The sequence below is a fragment of the Seriola aureovittata genome, chromosome 17, assembly GCF_021018895.1.
Source record: "Seriola aureovittata isolate HTS-2021-v1 ecotype China chromosome 17, ASM2101889v1, whole genome shotgun sequence".
Classification (NCBI taxonomy): domain Eukaryota; kingdom Metazoa; phylum Chordata; class Actinopteri; order Carangiformes; family Carangidae; genus Seriola; species Seriola aureovittata.
This window is the reverse complement of record NC_079380.1, coordinates 7,352,665-7,369,822: the sequence shown is the minus strand read 5'-3', so window position 1 is coordinate 7,369,822 and position 17,158 is coordinate 7,352,665. Positions and strand designations below refer to the sequence as shown.

Below are 17,158 nucleotides of genomic sequence, written 5' to 3'. Positions count from 1 at the left end.
AGTGATTTCAGTTAATTCTTGTTAACTACAATGTCAGGACTTGGGCTGGCTGATTTAACAGTGATCGGTCTCTAACAGATGTATTTTTCTGATGCCCCGTTGCTGTCATCCATATCTGCATTAACAACTAGTAAAAAATGCTCTCAGTGCATTGTTGTCCTTACATCTCCTCAAAGTCCTCCAGTTTTTAGACCCTCATTTGCATTTTAGTTTGCATTACCTTGGTCATAGTCAGCATGACAAAAGAAGATGGACTTGTGGCTGCAGTGGCTCTACAACCAAACACTCTAATAAACTCACACAGGGACCACAAGTTAAGTTTAGCATGGTATTGACTATTTAGATCCCCTCCTCCCACCGAACAAAAATGCTGTTTCTTTCCACTACTGCAGCTAAGGCTAAAACAGGGGCCAGCAAGTAAATGGCTTCTTAAGGACAAAGTACTACATTTAAAAAAGCTACTAAATGTGTGTGGCCATATTTGGTTAAAAAAAGAAAGAAAGTAAGACAGGAAAAAAGAAAGGGGGAAGTAAGATCTTCACTGGGAATAACCCAAGCCTGTATAGTTTTCCATTATAGCATGCAATGCCCTGTAACGACAGACGGATGTTTGCCTCTGCTCTTGCTCCTCAAATCTGTTTTTATGACCAATAGACAGCGTACAGTGTTTTGGAAATGGGGCGAAGGTGGAAAACCCTGCAATATTTATTGAATCCCTCTAACACAACAACCTGCGGCTCTCTTTTGCGTATCAGCCACTGACCATCGCAGCTGAACAGATGTAGAAAGACAACACAGTAATGAGAATGTAAACACATGAGCGAGGTTCACTCATCCAAAACATTTTAAAGTATTGATGTTGTCCACAGCTCTGTTTCATAATGAACTGCCACCTCTAGTTTGCACGCAACAGCTCTCTGTTGCTACTCTGACTTTATAATTATGAAAGGAAGAGTTCACTGTTTATACATTTTCATATTTATTAGATTCAAAAGACAGCGGAGAGGTTAAGTACAAGGGAAGCTTAAAGACTGAACAGCAAATAAATCATGAAAGAGAGTGTGAAATACATAAAACTGCTGCTGTGAGCTGCTTCTAGGACATTATTTGTTATGTAGTAAATAATCACACATTACGAATGGTATTTACCTGCAATGAAAAGAAAAAATCCTACTTTTATTCTCAGTTTTGAAAAAAAAAGCCACTATGCAAAATGCAAAATCCATCACATATAACTTGTTTCTGTTGCTTGTCTTTGCTTTTCCCTGTATATTCCATCCGAAGACAACCGCAGTGAACACGACATTAAACTATTCAGACCGTGCATCCTAATCCTGTCTTATTCCACTCTAAACATAAGCACAACACCTAATTCTGTACTTCAAACACCATCACTCAACTCAAATACAAAATGCTGTGAGAGCAAAATCAAGTTTGGGGCAAGTGTCCATAAACAGGACCTTGTCATAGCAAGGTGACATGGCATCAGCTTTACCTGGATAAAGCTGATGTTGCTCACCTGTGGAGCTACAGCTAGTAAAAAGGAAGGGTGAGAAGGAGGATGAAGACGGTGGGGGTGAAGAAGGAAAGGAAAAAGGACGCCGGTGGCAAACAAACAGGGAGGTAGAGCTGAAGAGTTGGAAGAGGACACAAGGGGACGTGAGAGACCCAGTAAGGCTGAAACACTCACAGGCTGAAGTTTCTGCTTGAAGCTCATGCTGAAGCCCGCCACAGGGTAAACAACGGGAGAAGACTAAGACTATGAGAGAGAGCAAGAGAGAGAGAGGGAGATGGCAACCTCTATCTATCCGTCTGTATCTCCCTCCCTCCTGCTCCCTCGTTCATCCTCCCTGCCTGTAGCCCAGCCCTCACTGCAGGATCCTCTTTCAAACACATGAAAAAAACTGTCCAGAGGCTGTATGAATGACGGCATCCCCCACCTCCACTGGTACTCAACCAGCAACAACTGTGCAAAGTCAAAGCAGGCCCTGCTAAACATTCATAATGCAACAACAAAACAATTTGTTGAGATAAAAGATGCTTTGAGTTCTACGAGAAAGAAAAATACCGGTTTTAATTTTCCTTTAAGACTCTTTGTTGACTATGTGGGACGCCTGATTTATGCTCAACAATGAGAAAACAAGTATCTAAATATTTTAATGTGTTTACCCTGCAACCAAGTTTATTTAATTCATCCTCTTTGAGTCTTAAGTCTTGTCTAAATTCTGACTAAACGAGGTGTATTTAAATTCGTATGATTTTGTTTCTGAAGACGTGATGTCCTGTAAGTTGTTCAAAGTCATTAAGGGTATTATCTTAAACGGAAAAAACAAATTGACAATATATTGTACTTTTTTTTGGTCAAACTTAAGCCATAGCTGTAATATTTTAGTACCATCATGCATGTTTTGGGTGGTTTTTTTTTTGCCCAAATTTATTTACAAAAATCGAAACAATATCCGTATCATATCCTCCCATTTAGCCAGAAATATTTGTAGAAATAAATATTTTGATATATTGTATTAGAGAAGAATCAGACAACTTGTTTATCAATTTATTTTGATGGACTCGTACTGTCTCAAACACACCCGTCGTTGTCACCCAAAAATAAAGACTGTCATCAAATCTCTAATGAACGTGTTATAGGTTTGAATATGAACCTGCTTAACACAAACACTTCAACACACACAGTTAAAGTGGACTAAAATGCTCAAACTTAAAAATGTAAACTAAACCCAGATTTCTACTTCTACTTTCTCCCTGTTGTAAGCTCATTCAAAGCCAGGGGGCACCACATAAACACACTTCTGCTTTGCCAAAATACACACACACACACACACACACACTAGGAGTTACAGTGTGCTTTTCTACAATTATCTGTCTTTTACAAGCTGCAGTCTAGTCAATCACATTGTGTGCTTCATGTTATGCAGACAAATCAATATGAACAACGATCAATGACAACCTTCATTTCCCTTTTTGTAAGGTGCCAATCGAAATCCAATTAGGCGGGACAACGAAAGTTTTTATTGTATAACGAAACACAACCAGAAGAAAAGAAGACATATGTTTAGAGATTTATTTAAAATTAGCGACGTGATAAATCTGTAGAAAACTTGCTCTTGGTGTTGTAATTGATCCGCTGCTCCCACATGTAACGATTGCTGTGACCTAAAACCTGACCTGTGAGGCCTGACATTCATCTACAACCCGTGACTATGATACCACTGCGAGTAAATTCAAGCTGGACAGAAACTAAAACTGGCACCAGTATGAAGACGGCTGGGGGGGGGGGGGGGGGGGGAGGGCTGTGATTTAAAGGGCAGTTGGAGGGTTGACAGATACACAGAGAGCACGCACACTGCCCTCCACTTCCATTAGCTCCAGAGGCCAAGGTCACAGGCAGCGTCAAGCCAACGAGTGCAGCTCAATAGCCTCACAGCTGCCGCCCTTTTTACTCGCTTTCATAACTACATCTCACCAGAACCCCTCTGCACTCCCACAGACAGTCTGTGATCCCCACACACAGCAATGCAATCTCCATATGCATCCTCACACACTCAACTAAGTCGTCCCCCCCCCCCCCCCCCCCCTCCTCTGTGCTGCCTAGCTACCATCTATACTGACATCACTTACAGCAGATACAACAATACCTCAGTAATATCAAAAACAGTTTAAACACATTTCTGTTTTGGTACCTTCTTACTAAATAACTATATTTATTTAATGTCTAGACAGTTTATTAAAGTTTAAGATTTTAGTGTTTATATCCCTGGTTTATTTGCAATGAAAAAAAAACAGATCTGTGCACATGGTCAAGCAGATACGACACAACAAAAAGTTTCCATTCAAAAATGTGTTTTGCTTACTGTTACTTCACTTGGATGTTTGAGCTTCACTGGGAAGAATTATATATTTGCAGAGTCTGACACTAGAAGGCTTAAATCTGAGGTCTGTTTCACAAAGATATTTCAGACGAGTCTTAAATTTGCTTGTAGATTAGTCTAATGCAAGTAAGACTGATTCACACTGAAGACTGACTAAGTTTAAGCCAAAAACATTAGACACCTTACCTCCAGGCTAACTCAGGCCTAAGACCAATGTTACCATGGTAACAATCAATGACACCTGCGCTGACCAGTAGCAGCAATGAATAAAAAACTGGAAAACATGGTTCACAATTTGTGGTTTGCTAACATTGTTACAGAGAGAACAATAAGAGGTTTTGTTTTTCTTGTTTCAGTACATCCTTCTAACTGTTGAATTCTTCCAAAAGACAAACATTTCCTGCGTATTTGGATGGAGTTCCTCGGCCTGCCATTTTTTTTATTTTGAAAAAAGTCTTAATTTACCCAGAAATCATAGTACCACAGTACGGCTTAAGATAGACAAGAACTAAACTGCTTTGTGCCACGGATGAATTCAGACGTCCATCTGAAGTCTGATTATTTCTTATATCTATGCCGTAGTCAAAGTCTGTCTTTGTGAGTTTAAGATGTGCACGAGTTGGATTTTGTGAAATCACAACTATTTGGAACCAGTCGTGGTCCAATATATAAGTTATATAACTAATATATAACTTACACATGTGCGATGGGGAAACTGAAATCCTCCAGTGCGTACTACTACATACAGTACACATCACACTAAGATGAATACGAATACTCTATCCAGTATTGTGCTTTCCATCAAACGAGACAAAATATCTGGGAAAAGTAGTCAGATGAACCCACAAGTGGAAAGTTTGTCTTTGTCTTTACTAAAAACAAGATTTAAAGTCTCAACACTGGACTAAACTGTTTCTAAGATGTATAAGGCCTGAGGAAGATCGTGTGTGGTCTGTCAACAGGGGACATACCAGAGACAGATAGCTGTAAGTCATACCCTGCTGAGCAGCAGACAAACACTCCACTGCAATACTAACACTGAGGAACGCTCATTTTTTCTCCTAAACGACGTCAGCAGAGTCAAGATAACAAGATAACTTCCAGGAGGCCTTCTGCTCGTCCCGTCGGTTTTTCCTGGGCCACAGAAGCCACATTGCTTCCACATTGTGCACTGAGTCATAGCCGGCTGTCGATACCACTCTCCCTCCTGCTGTGAACAAGTGAGATCTCACCACCACCACCACCACCACCAAGGCAACAGCATCCAGTCACACAGCAGTCATATAAGGGAACAGTACTGGGCTAATATGATGCAAATGTAGGACCCAAAAGTAGGATAATAAACAGGTGTGTTAATCTGCACAAGACTAAGATTAAAATTAAATAGAAAGCATTTGGCGAAGGGAAATACTTGAGCATTCAAGGACTTCTTCAAAGAATCTGGTTAGTGGGTTATCTGGATTACTTTGCTGAGTAAAACATGGAAGTCTTTTTAATTCAGTCCATGTCCCAAATTTGATTCAGCACAGTCCTCCAGATAATTCACTCAACCTGCTTCTTGCAAAAATGCTCTGGGAGTTTTTGAGATATCCTGTGAAATAACAAGCTGACGGACAGTCAGCCACACAAACAAACAGACAAACTGGCCCAAAAACACAAGCTCTTTGGCTCAGGCTGGTTGGAAAGACAGTCATCTGACCTTTGTGGAAGCCCCACAGATAAACTGGGTTAATGTGATGCACCGAGGGAGCCCCACAGTGATTGACTGCCAGCTGTGCCCTGGACCAGACAGGCCTTTCCATTCCATCACTTTGTTTGTAAGTGTTAGTTTGTTTTGACGTATAACGTAAATACATTTATTCAGTCCAGTAATGTACAATTACATTGGATACAATGTTGAAGTGCTCCGACTATTTTCTCCAATAAATATACAATGTTGAAGTGCTCCGACTACTTTCTCCAATAAATATTTATCTTTTTATTTATCGGCTTCTGCTAAGTTATTTTGTTTTGGAAAACCCACTGACATTAGACTTTATCATAAGGGTTTTTAGAGCATTTTCTCATTATGCAGAGCAGCATGCAATGCTTCGATTGATCTGAAAGCAGGAAAAATATCAAAACTTCTCTTTATTATTTAATTATCTCTAATTTTCAGAATTTTCATTTTACTTTTAATATCTGAGAATATGTTACTGGTGATCTAATTTTACTTTCACATAATACCTAATTACTTTTCAAGTCAGAAACTTTAGTTGCAAAGCAGTATTTTTACATTCTTCCATTGTTGTGTGTGTGAGATAACGGTGTGCCAGCAGAGCGCAGAGACACCGTGGTGGGATGACAGGTGGCTGATGGGTGTGTTCTGTTGCTGGTGCCATAAATGTCGCACCTCAGGTGAGACTATTCTGTCATACTTTCCACCGGTGACTGCTGATGTCTTTTTGCGTCTTCAGTGAGCCAGAAGCAAACACCATTTATAGACAATATAGACATCTTTGTCTGCAGAGACAGTGATGTGAAACAATGGCTGACAACCTGAACGCACCAAACAGGATGACAGCAGTGGGAACATGATATGATTGGTATTATGTGTTTTCCCAATTAGCAGCATGACAATGCAGCCAAAAGCTAGCAGACAAAGTTATTGTGAGACCACAGTCTCTCAATATGAGGCTGACATTAACTTGAAGTTATCCAATAATATCAATCCCACATTGCAAAAATCGATTCATCCATTACAAAAATCCTTAAAGGGGCGATTTGTACGTTTTCTTTGCCGGTGAACGTGGTTTCTTGCCGAGAGCGGTTGGTGGTGATTGTTGCTTGAAGAGCTTCAGCCATCATTACATGGACTGCACTTATATAGCACTTTTCTAGTCTTATTGACCACTCAAAGCGCTTTACAATATGCCACATTCACCTATTCACTAACACATTCATACATCACACCCATACACTTTTGGAACAGGGGCAACGCGGGGTTCGGTATCTTGCCTGCGGCCAGGAAGAGCCGGGGATCAAACCACTGACCTTCTGATAAGAGGACGACCTGTTCTACCTACTGAGCCACAGTTGCTCCATCGTTGCATTTACAAAACAAGAGGTTATAATACGGAATATACAGAAAAAGCTATAAGTAAGCAACAGGAAGGAATACCAAATTTAACACCCCAGTATCGGTGACCACAGAATGACTGACCAGAAGGAAAGAGAGAAAGAAAAAAGGGATTCATCATCTCTCTTTTTTTACTGAGATGACGAAGGACTTGTCTTACCTGTGTGACCTGAGTGACCTTCTCGGTGACGTTCTGGGTGCGGTCTTTTATCTTGCTCGGTGCGATGATTTCGATCTCTGTGGGCGAAGGAGGTCTCATTCGATCTGAGCTGAAGGTGAGGGTAACCTGAGGGATGCGGCCGATGGTCCGGTGTCTCATCAAATCCGAGTCCGACGTTGAGTTCAGAGTGCTGGGCTTCAAATCTGCAGCAGACAGCAGCAATGTTGGCGATTAAGACTCAAAATTAGAGAGATCAGGAAAAATTATATATGTCTGAAAATGAATTTGAATGATAATATAATTTTTTTTTTTTGTTCCTAGTTGGTGCAGATAATAGTTTTTTGTTCAATCATTATTTCTTGGCCTCAACAGGACAGACTGCATGTCCTCTCAGCCTCAAAGACACAGATGGACATACAAATATGGCTAAAATGTGACAGACAGGGTGAGAAACTAGAGTGTGATTGGAAACTGTATCCTGTATTTAAAAAAATAGTTTCCTCACAAAATATTTCCCCCGAGAGAAGAAGAGAAGAGGAGGACAGATGTGCAATGATGAGCAATTTTAACACAAATGGACTACAAACCCCCCCACACACACATACACAATCACACACACACACACACACTGACAGAGGGATTGATTAGTGTGTCTCTGCTGGAACAACCATCAGGCAGCTGCACGTGCTCAGAGCGATGCTCTGTATGTTATGAATGTCAGAGAAAAGGTCTGAGATCTGTCTCTTTCTGTCTGACACAACAGTTAAGTTTCTCACAGTGAATCGAGGTGGGAAATCTATCATGAGCTGCTTGTAGTTTTCATAGATCTTTACATCTGAGTTTTTGTTTGACGTGTTTTCAGTGCTGCAACAAATATTACACCCGGACCCTGTGAAATATTTGCTTTTATCAGCTAGCAGGTGTCTGTTAAGCTAATACGAATTAACATTGAACTGCATGTAACCATAGCAAAAATACTGACGCTTAATGTTATGTAATTAAAAAAAAAAATGTATCCATTACACACAAGCAACCTATAATCAATGACAATTGCAGTTCTCTTGGTAAGTGGCCATGGTATTATAATAATAACGATAACGTTCTCTGAGGTGTCCTCCACGTGAAAATGATCAGTTTACACACAAAACAGTGATGAACCAAAACACCATGATTTTCGAGGGTGATGTATGTTTATCATTTTCTGTTGTGCCAAAATGAAGACATCTCTCTTAAACCCTTTTGCTTTCCGCCTCATTCTATGTTGCCACTTGTTTATTATGAACAGAGAAGAGCTGATGTGCATTCAGAGGAAGTAAACAATCAGTCAGTTAGAAGCTTGGACTGGCAATATATCAGTACTACTAACTGTTGTTTAATGATGTAATCATATGAGAACAACAATACTGTATCTCATATATGTATTGAAAATACTAAATATCAAGATATATTTGTATCAAAATTAAATTGCCTATGTCACTTATTCCTACAATTAGCTTATTTCTTATTTGAGACAGAAATTATGTAACCGAACCAACCAAAACATGTGGATAATATGGCACCTTTGTTGTAATTCTTCATAGTAAGTCAAGTTGAACTGGGAAAAATAAAATGTTAAAACATTTTATATTTCACAAATATGAAGGAAATGTGTATTGTAAACATCTTTTAGCTGCTTGGAGAGACAATGCAACAATGATAACCTAATACTACCACTAATAATTCTCTATCTTAACCACAAATTCCCTCTGAGGTGCTCCCAGTGCCACACTCAGACACTCACTGCTGTTAGCGCGGGGGTCTCCAGGTCGACTGTTCCAATCTGCCCTGATGCCATCGATGTCGTCCAGTGATGAGGCACGTCGGAGGCTGCGGACGCTGTCCTGGGAACAGCTCCGAGGTAAAGTCCCCCGAGGGAAGCCGATCCCGGGGTCCAGTCGGTCCGTCAGCAGGGATCTTCGCTTGGCGGACAACTGGGCTGCAGGAGAGGGAGGATCCAGGTCCTGCTCTATCAGAGCCTCTGTCTCAGACTGCATGCAGCTCTCCTTGGACGGGATCCGAAACTCTTTCAGAGGGACCTCCTCGCTGTTTGGCTGTCAAGGAAAGAGAGCAAAAATAAAAAATAAAAGTGTCTGTTGCATTTCATTCTAACAGGTGTTTATGGTTGGTCTGAAGATGCATAACAGAAGATTTAAGAAAATAAATACACAAAAGGGAATATATAACATACACTTTTATCCTGTCTTATTGATTTATTTTCTGAAATGGGCCATACTCATCTACATGAAATACAAGGTAGGTCTGCAGCAGAAAGGAATGTCTTATCCAGGCCAAACAATTTCAACATGTAAATCGGGGGCCTGGTTTGGCCCAGTGCAGTTCCTGTGTCAGGTATGGATACTTTTAGGAAATTTTTTCTCACAAGCTGTAATTCATCAAAACACAAGGGACAGAAGTGAGGGAAGATTCTGAGACCAGAAAGACATTTTTTCCCCTCATTCTTCCCTCAGTCCTGAAAATTCAAACAATTCTCTCTGTGTAGAGAGAGAGGGAGTTTGTTGTCACTAAATAATTTGAGTGGAGCAAGTTTGCTTGTTTTGTGCTCTTCATGCATGTGTGAAGAGCAGTTGAGTCAGTTTAGAGGCAGCGCATGCATAATCTTTTGTTAGTGAGCGCTTTGCAGATATGTAGTGTGATTTGTTCGTCCAGATGTCAGGAACCACTGTCACATGTGAGTGTGAACTGCAGCAAAGTGTAAGGCATGAATATTGCAACGCATGATCATCGTTTTTATGTGTATATTTATATTTGTGTGTGTGTGTGTGTGTGTGTGAGACTGTGTAAGTGAGTGTACACCACCTCACCTGCAGGTAGTCCACCACGACTCCTTCAAACTGATCTTTGGAAAGTGAAGGTCGTCGCATGGACCGCAGCACGGGCAGCCTCATCTTCAGCCTGCGATTCTGACCTGAAGGGGAAACTCTGTGTTCAGCTCAGTTGTTTTCAAAACTTATTTTGTATTACTAAAATGTTTTTTTTTTTTTTTTTTTTTACTGCATCAGAGAGGGCGTTGTTTTTGTGCATGTATCTGGTTTAGTTTATACAGAAAATGTCAACATTGACCACTACGATGACATGTGACATCAATTAATGTAACGTAATTAATGTAAATGTTAAAGACTTTACAGTAAATCCATCCTTGGGTTACTCTCTGCCTGAGGCCTGATTTTTTGAGCGAAGGATCGATTAACTCCTGGAAGTCGAGGATGAACATGATGACAATGCCCTCCTCATTTTTCACAGGCACAATATCCACCAGGCAGGGTCTGCAGGTCCCTTTAGAAAGAAAGAGAAAGAAACATTAATAGATAAACAGGGGGCACTCGGATTTGAACCGGGGACCTCTTGATCTGCAGTCAAATGCTCTACCACTGAGCTATACCCCCTTTCAAAAATCCTCTTTCAACATCTGATCTGTTTTTATGAGGTCAGGACTTTGAGGGTGACCATGAGGGAGAACACCACAGGAGGGAGAAAGAGAAAGAGAGAGAGAGAGAACTGGAGGATAAAAAGGAGGGACACTGAAAGCTAAAAAAGGCTAAATGAGCAACACTTCTGTCAGGTCTAACTTCACACTGCAATCAGTGTGGTCTAAAAATAGATATGGGGGACAGGGCAGATCGGAAAAACACACACACACACACACACACACACACACACAACCACACACAGAAGAACAAACATCTGAGGAACAAACATCTACACACACTGAGTGCCTGCATTCAGTCCTATTCATCCTCTGAACAGGAATTTAGTCCGGAGGTAAAGAAAAGAAAAGCAGCCTGTGAGAGACTTGTTCTGAATCATTGTATCCACTTGTTCGGAAATTTTTCTGCCTGTTCAGATTGGGAGCACAGTAGGAAGCAAGAGACAAAACAAATAGATGCTTAGTGGATTTGAGCTGGCATGCTGATCACATTTCCATGACAACAGCTCTCTAGACTGCACTCCTCATGCCCAAACGGCCAAAGTAACAAAAGACATGTGTGTGTGTGTGTGTGTATGTCTGTGTATGTATGTAGAGAGTAAACGTGTTTGGGTTTATGGTGGGTGACTGTGATCGTCCTGAGCCTGGTGTGTTTGCTCGCCTCCATCATGTGTTTCTGCCTCAGTGGTGGATAAACAGGTGAACAAGGAATTCACAGGTGAAAGAAATCAAGGAGGTGAGACGCACACCTCCACACGGGTTGGCCTGCAACTGGTGGAACCACTAGGATTAAGTCAGAGAGTCAAGAAGACATGAAGCTTTAAGAGGAGCGAACACTCAGTCAAATGCCAATATATCAACTAGGGATCAAAAGTTTAAAAGTCTGAATTGCTGTGTTATTTCTTTACGTTTTCACACTCAGTTCTCTCATTATAATTTTAGTACCACCATCTCTTAATTCTACTTTTGTTTGCACATAACTTTTCAAGATCAAAGTTGTGCACTAAAGATAAATATGAGGATTTGGAAGAAAGAATGAGACAGAATGATAAAGGAGATGAAGACGAGAACGGATTTCGGTTCAACCAACAAATCAATATGGCAGAAGAGGAAAAGAGGAACAGGTTTTAAGACCAGATTAAGAATATGATGCTGAGTCTGCCTGCCTGGTCTCACTGGGGAGGTGACTCGGTGCCAAGAACCCACTATGTGATTTAAAGCCTGATTACAAAACACTGATTCGACCACGATGACTGATTTTCAAGACCGTAGTGGTTTGCAAAAAAATCCCCCAAAAACATGGCAGCTCACTATGAAGGCTGCCACACAGGATGTGAGACTAAAATTACTTTCTTATGGATCGATCAGGTTAGACGCATTTCATTTTTATGATTAAAGTCATATTCCAGAAATTAAGCAGCGATTGGTAAAAACAACAGCTGGAGGGTAAAATGGTGGAACATATGGATGATTATGGTGCATTTTAATAACAGTCAAGCTGTCCAACAGGTCAGACTTTGTGATGACCAGAAGGCTCCCACTCAGCGACCTGAGGTTGCAAACAAGCTGACAGGGATTTTGAATGTTTTCATTTCCCTCCTCCCCTATGTTTCACCTTTCCTCTCCTTTCCCCCTGTGTCTTACCTTCCTTAGCGTAGTACAGGATCTCCACCTTGCGCTCCTCAGAGCCGAGCAGTGCCTGTGCCAGCTGGGCCAGGGCGCTCTTCATGGTGCCAGGCCCCACCAAGAACTGGCAGGTGCATGGCTGCTGCATGATCTCCGCCCTGGTGAAACCAAACATCTGGCAGAAGCCCTCGTTGCAGTAGATGATTCCACAGTTCTTCATCTGGGCATTGGCGATCAGAAATTTGCGATCTGAAGAGCGACAGAAGATTTCTCTCATATCTTGGTTTAGAAGGCAAGAAATAAAAGTTGAAATATTGACAGTGACTGTGGGTTTAAGTTATAAAGTAACATCAGAAACTAATTTGTTGAAACTTGTTTCTTACTCGAATATTAAAAGGAAACAATATATATTTTCTATCGAAACAAAATATATTTAAGCATTTCTTTTGTTAACCCTAACCCAAAGCAATGAACACTGTAAATTATTGCCCAACCAATACAGGTAATACATGTAAAAGTTAAAAAAGTCAAATGGTGATAAGCAATATTCATTTTGTTACTTAAATACATAACATGAACAAACATTTTTGATTAGGCCATTTGTTTTTTAATTGTGACCAAACTAACCCGGACACGTCAACGTTTAGGTACAGATATGTCAGTGGTATTGGCTGACAAATGCACCAATACCAATATAAACAATATTGATCCAATTAATAAGCTAAAATTTCTAAAATACGGCACAAATTGTGATCACTATTAACTATGGCTGAAAACATCTGGTACATGACAGGACAAAGGCAGAACAAATGAAATTTATCTGACTGGAAACATACCAAAGCACAGAGCAGTTTACACACTGTGTAGGGGCTTTATCAAATGGCATAAACATTAAGACATTTAATTGTGGGACAGTAGCATAAGAATGGACTTGAGAAAGGCTGGTTAGCCAAACCATGTAACTGATAGATAAATTGCAAATTGAATGCCTTAATTGAATGAATTAAGCATTTTGAACACACAGTCTTAATGATAGAGGAAAAATAACCTCAAACTTTTAGGGTTAGGTTGTATCATGGTTAGATTTGGCTGCTGCTTAATTTATAAGGGATAACAAAACTGAATTATTAAGATTTTGGATCGTTAAAGTTGATTTTTCTGTAACAGGAAAGAAGTAGGACAGAGTAGATAAATGTAACTTTAGCTCACTGTGGCTATCCAGTTAGCTTGGCTTAAAAGGTACCGTAAGTGTAAGGGCTGGCTGTTAGCATGCTAACTTCAGCAGAATAAAAGAAGTGATCGGAAAGTGATTTGAAAATTGGCTGCTTTCCACCGCTGGAGAATGCTCTTGGCAAATAAAAGATTTAAGTTTGATGTTAAAGTCGTGAGGTTTCTTCTAGACATGTAAGTAAAACAGCTGTTAATGCTAATGGTGGCTACGTAGCAACAGCAAAAACATAAATATAGCACCATTAAATTAACCATGTGGTTTTCATTGCTTTTTTGAAGCTCTGCAAACTTTACATGCTTTCCTCTCTTAAATGATACATTTCTATGGCACAATAATATTTTACATCGTAAAACAAATGTCAAGAAGTCTGAATATGTACTTACTACTGTCTGGCTTTGTGGGGAAGTACAGGTTCCTAAAAAAGTGATCCCATTAGATCCAGCTACTTATAAAAAAGTAAATAAATAAACAAAACACTTTTTGTGTTTACCTATTCCTTACTTCAATTTTCTCATTTTAAAGTATTTACAATGTATTTACAATTACACTGTTTTAAGATTTAATCAAATACAATAAAGTACAGGGTGTTCGTCTTCTGCATGTCTTTGTATCTGATGAGGTCTGCCATGATAATGAACAAGCTTCCTCCTCTGCACTCCACAATCAGCTGAAGTGGAACTAATGAACTCCACCTTTCCATGGCGCTAATGCTATTAGCGTCACAATTTCCCCCCAGGGACTGAAGAGGAGCAGGTGGGCACTTTAAGATAAGAGCTTCTGTGGCGTCACGCCTGCTCTCTTGTAACTTGTGGGAATTTACAGGTGGTTGACGTCTGTCAGGATTAGTCTGTAAAATTTTAGCTGCCATTGTTAAATTAATCTGGAATTATTCACGTTTGCCAAGGGGTTTAATTATTTCCCCATATTTTTATACTGCTATACTGTTGTTGTTATTATTTATTTGATGTTATTATCATTGATTGTGGGTTTTTAATGTTTTTTAATGTATTTATACTTTGTTTTGTGTGTATTTACTGTTCTGTTTTATGTGTTTTTTTTAATGCTTTATATTTTAATGTAGTGTTTCCACATATGGAGTCTACTTGGGCAGCCCACACGTTTGCCTACAGCCAAATTACATTTTTATATGTTTGTATTCATTACAAATTGGGATGTTAGCGAACGAATGGGTTGTTTATCAGTGGACTCTGATGTATCTTCCCACCAGCAGATGACCCTCCCTCGGGGGTCAGCCACCACCAATAATCTCTCACCCTGTGGGAAACTGTGGCTGAACAGTGTCAGGTACAACAGTAATGGTTATTCCTGGACTGTCAAACGGAGTATCTCAGAGTTACTTTGCACTCAGAAATAAAAAATCCTTAACAGTAATTCCAAGCTGATATACCATACAGATCCTGTTATTGATGATAGTAATGTATGTGGCACAGCCACGATGCCAAAAACACTGTCCGCCGTGAAAGTGAATTAGGACAGTTTTGTTCGAAGGCTGCTAATGGAGGAGTTCAATGAGGTAAATGAAAAGTACATACATAACCTCTGCAGCCTCTGAATGGCCCTTTTATTATCCTGTGGTGGAACTGGGTTAAACAGCTCTCCCTGTTTGCTGCCCACACAGATGAGAGGAAGGGACTTTTCTCTCTGTCCCTCTCTTTAAAGTAAATGGGTGAGCTCCTCTGGTGGAAAGCACATCCTGTCCAAAGTCATTATCTGGGGCTCACAGCGAAAACACTGATCGTCACACCGTTGCTAAGCAGCACCACTGTGGCACGTGCACTCACCTGGTCGTGCACGTGGCTGCGCGTGCACACACACACATTTGGGGACATACAGTAGAGGGATTACATAATCGATTCTTTCTCCGTGGAGGACCGCATTTACAAGCATTGGCCCCAGATCTTATCAGACTAATGCAAATTGACATTCAACTATTTCTCCATGTTTGCTCAGTATCTGATCAGGACCTTACACATCCAGTCTACACTCTAAGTGATCCACCGTGAGATAAAGTGTGCTTTAAGGGGGGAAATGTGACAAGAGGAAGGAGAAAGACTGACTTGAAAGGTAGACTGAAGAGCAGACAATGTATTTCTTTTTATACATTGGGTGTGTTGTGTAGCTTCTTTATTCTACGAATGATATTAACAGAGACGTGACTGACTGATGTACAATGCGGGATGTGCAAAAGATACACAAAGGATAGGCCTTAGAGGTTGCAGGAGAAGGGAGTCTTTTTTCTTCCTAAATGTCTGTCTTTGCAGACGGAGGGCTAATGGAACATAATGTAAGGCATCATGTGAGCACTCACAAACACACATGCAGGTGCAGTTACATACAGGTGCCTCAAACATAAAAGGAGCAGCAGGGGTCTGTCAGCATCCCTGATACAAATTAGATAAGGCAGTTCAATGTAACATGAAAAGCCTGTCGGTCTGCCACCTGCTCAGGCTCCAGCAGCCTGAGTGAAAGAGCCCAAATAATATCCAACACAATAAAACTAGACAAAATTATAAGCTATAATGTCACTAACTCAAATGAACAAAAGAAATTCACGAATAAAATTACACTTAACAACCAAAATAAAAAGGTTGAACCCATTCATTTATGTAAAAGTACACCCAACACTGCAACATACAGGCCACAATGCTCTATCTTAACTATCATGAGGTACATTTCTTTCTGCAGAGCTCATTATTCCTCCTGATGACAACCATATGCTGTCACAAACTCCAAAAACAGGAGCTACTAAAACCTTTCTTTCCACATCTGTTTGAGGCTAACACCTTTAATCCGACTAACTAGAGGCATGTTATATACATTATATCATATTCAACATCTATCTATCGTTATCAATATGTAGGATATCTTCAACGTTTTCCTGTTGTTGTTGCTTTCATTGGTTAAACAACACATGGTCATAACTTCACTCATTTCATGTGCACTTACTTTGCTCGTCGAATTTCCTGATGATAGTGTCCAGGTAGGTGTTCTGGAGCGCAACATGACCGCGTCTCACAGGCATTTTGGTGCTGAGAGAAACGACCTCTCCGACACATGAACCTTACTATATATATATATTTTAAAATTAAAATAAACAAATTAGAAAAGAGGTTTAAAAGGGTCAGAAAAAAAAGAAAAAAAAAGAATCTGCTTCCACTTGGAGGACGAGCGTAAAAAGCGGGCTTTTGTTCCTCGCAGGCTGATGCTGATGGTGAGGGGTGAAGCGCAGGAGGATGACAGAAAGGAGGTCTGGTTGCCAGGGCGATAGCAGATGCAGGATGTTGCACGCTGGAAAATGTGAAGAAAAGTAGACTAAAATACTGCAAAAGCCATATGCAACATCATTTAACCTTCAAAAAGAAAAACAAACAGTGCATAGTACATAGTTCCCACGATTTGAGGTCCTGGGGGGAACCTGTATTTGGGAAAAGAAGTTGTGAACAGCAGCAGCAGCAGCAGCAGCAGAGCGCAGAGATCTCTCGGTGTGTTTTATAATCGCAGGATTCTCCCTCAAGTTTGGACACTGCACGATAAGGATGTCGGAGAAGAAGCGCCTATTAGCCAGATTCCCTGGATCCACTCCCCTTCCACCGCCCCCCGGCTCGACAAGAGCGGTTGTAAGCAGCGGCAA

General features: G+C 40.5%; 1 protein-coding gene and 1 non-coding gene across 5 annotated transcripts in view; both read right to left on the bottom strand.

Moving 5' to 3' along the window:
- kcnh6a (potassium voltage-gated channel, subfamily H (eag-related), member 6a) overlaps positions 1 to 17,158 on the bottom strand; it is a 31,202-nt gene extending 14,044 nt beyond the window's left edge. The window contains exons 1-6 of one of the 4 annotated variants that reach the window (XM_056401465.1): positions 16,474 to 17,158; positions 12,294 to 12,524; positions 10,349 to 10,498; positions 10,027 to 10,130; positions 8,946 to 9,255; positions 7,166 to 7,368 (exon numbers count right to left, since the gene is read on the bottom strand). In XM_056401465.1, coding sequence (XP_056257440.1) covers positions 7,166 to 7,368; positions 8,946 to 9,255; positions 10,027 to 10,130; positions 10,349 to 10,498; positions 12,294 to 12,524; positions 16,474 to 16,549 — 1,074 coding nt within the window. In that variant the 5' untranslated portion in view covers positions 16,550 to 17,158. Of the gene's footprint in view, positions 1 to 7,165; positions 7,369 to 8,945; positions 9,256 to 10,026; positions 10,131 to 10,348; positions 10,499 to 12,293; positions 12,555 to 13,889; positions 14,173 to 16,473 lie in introns of those variants that run through there. The other 3 variants (XM_056401464.1, XM_056401467.1, XM_056401468.1) reach the window with 3 other exon arrangements.
- Positions 10,537 to 10,608, bottom strand: trnac-gca (transfer RNA cysteine (anticodon GCA)). The gene has a single exon. It is a non-coding gene; the product is annotated as a tRNA-Cys (tRNA).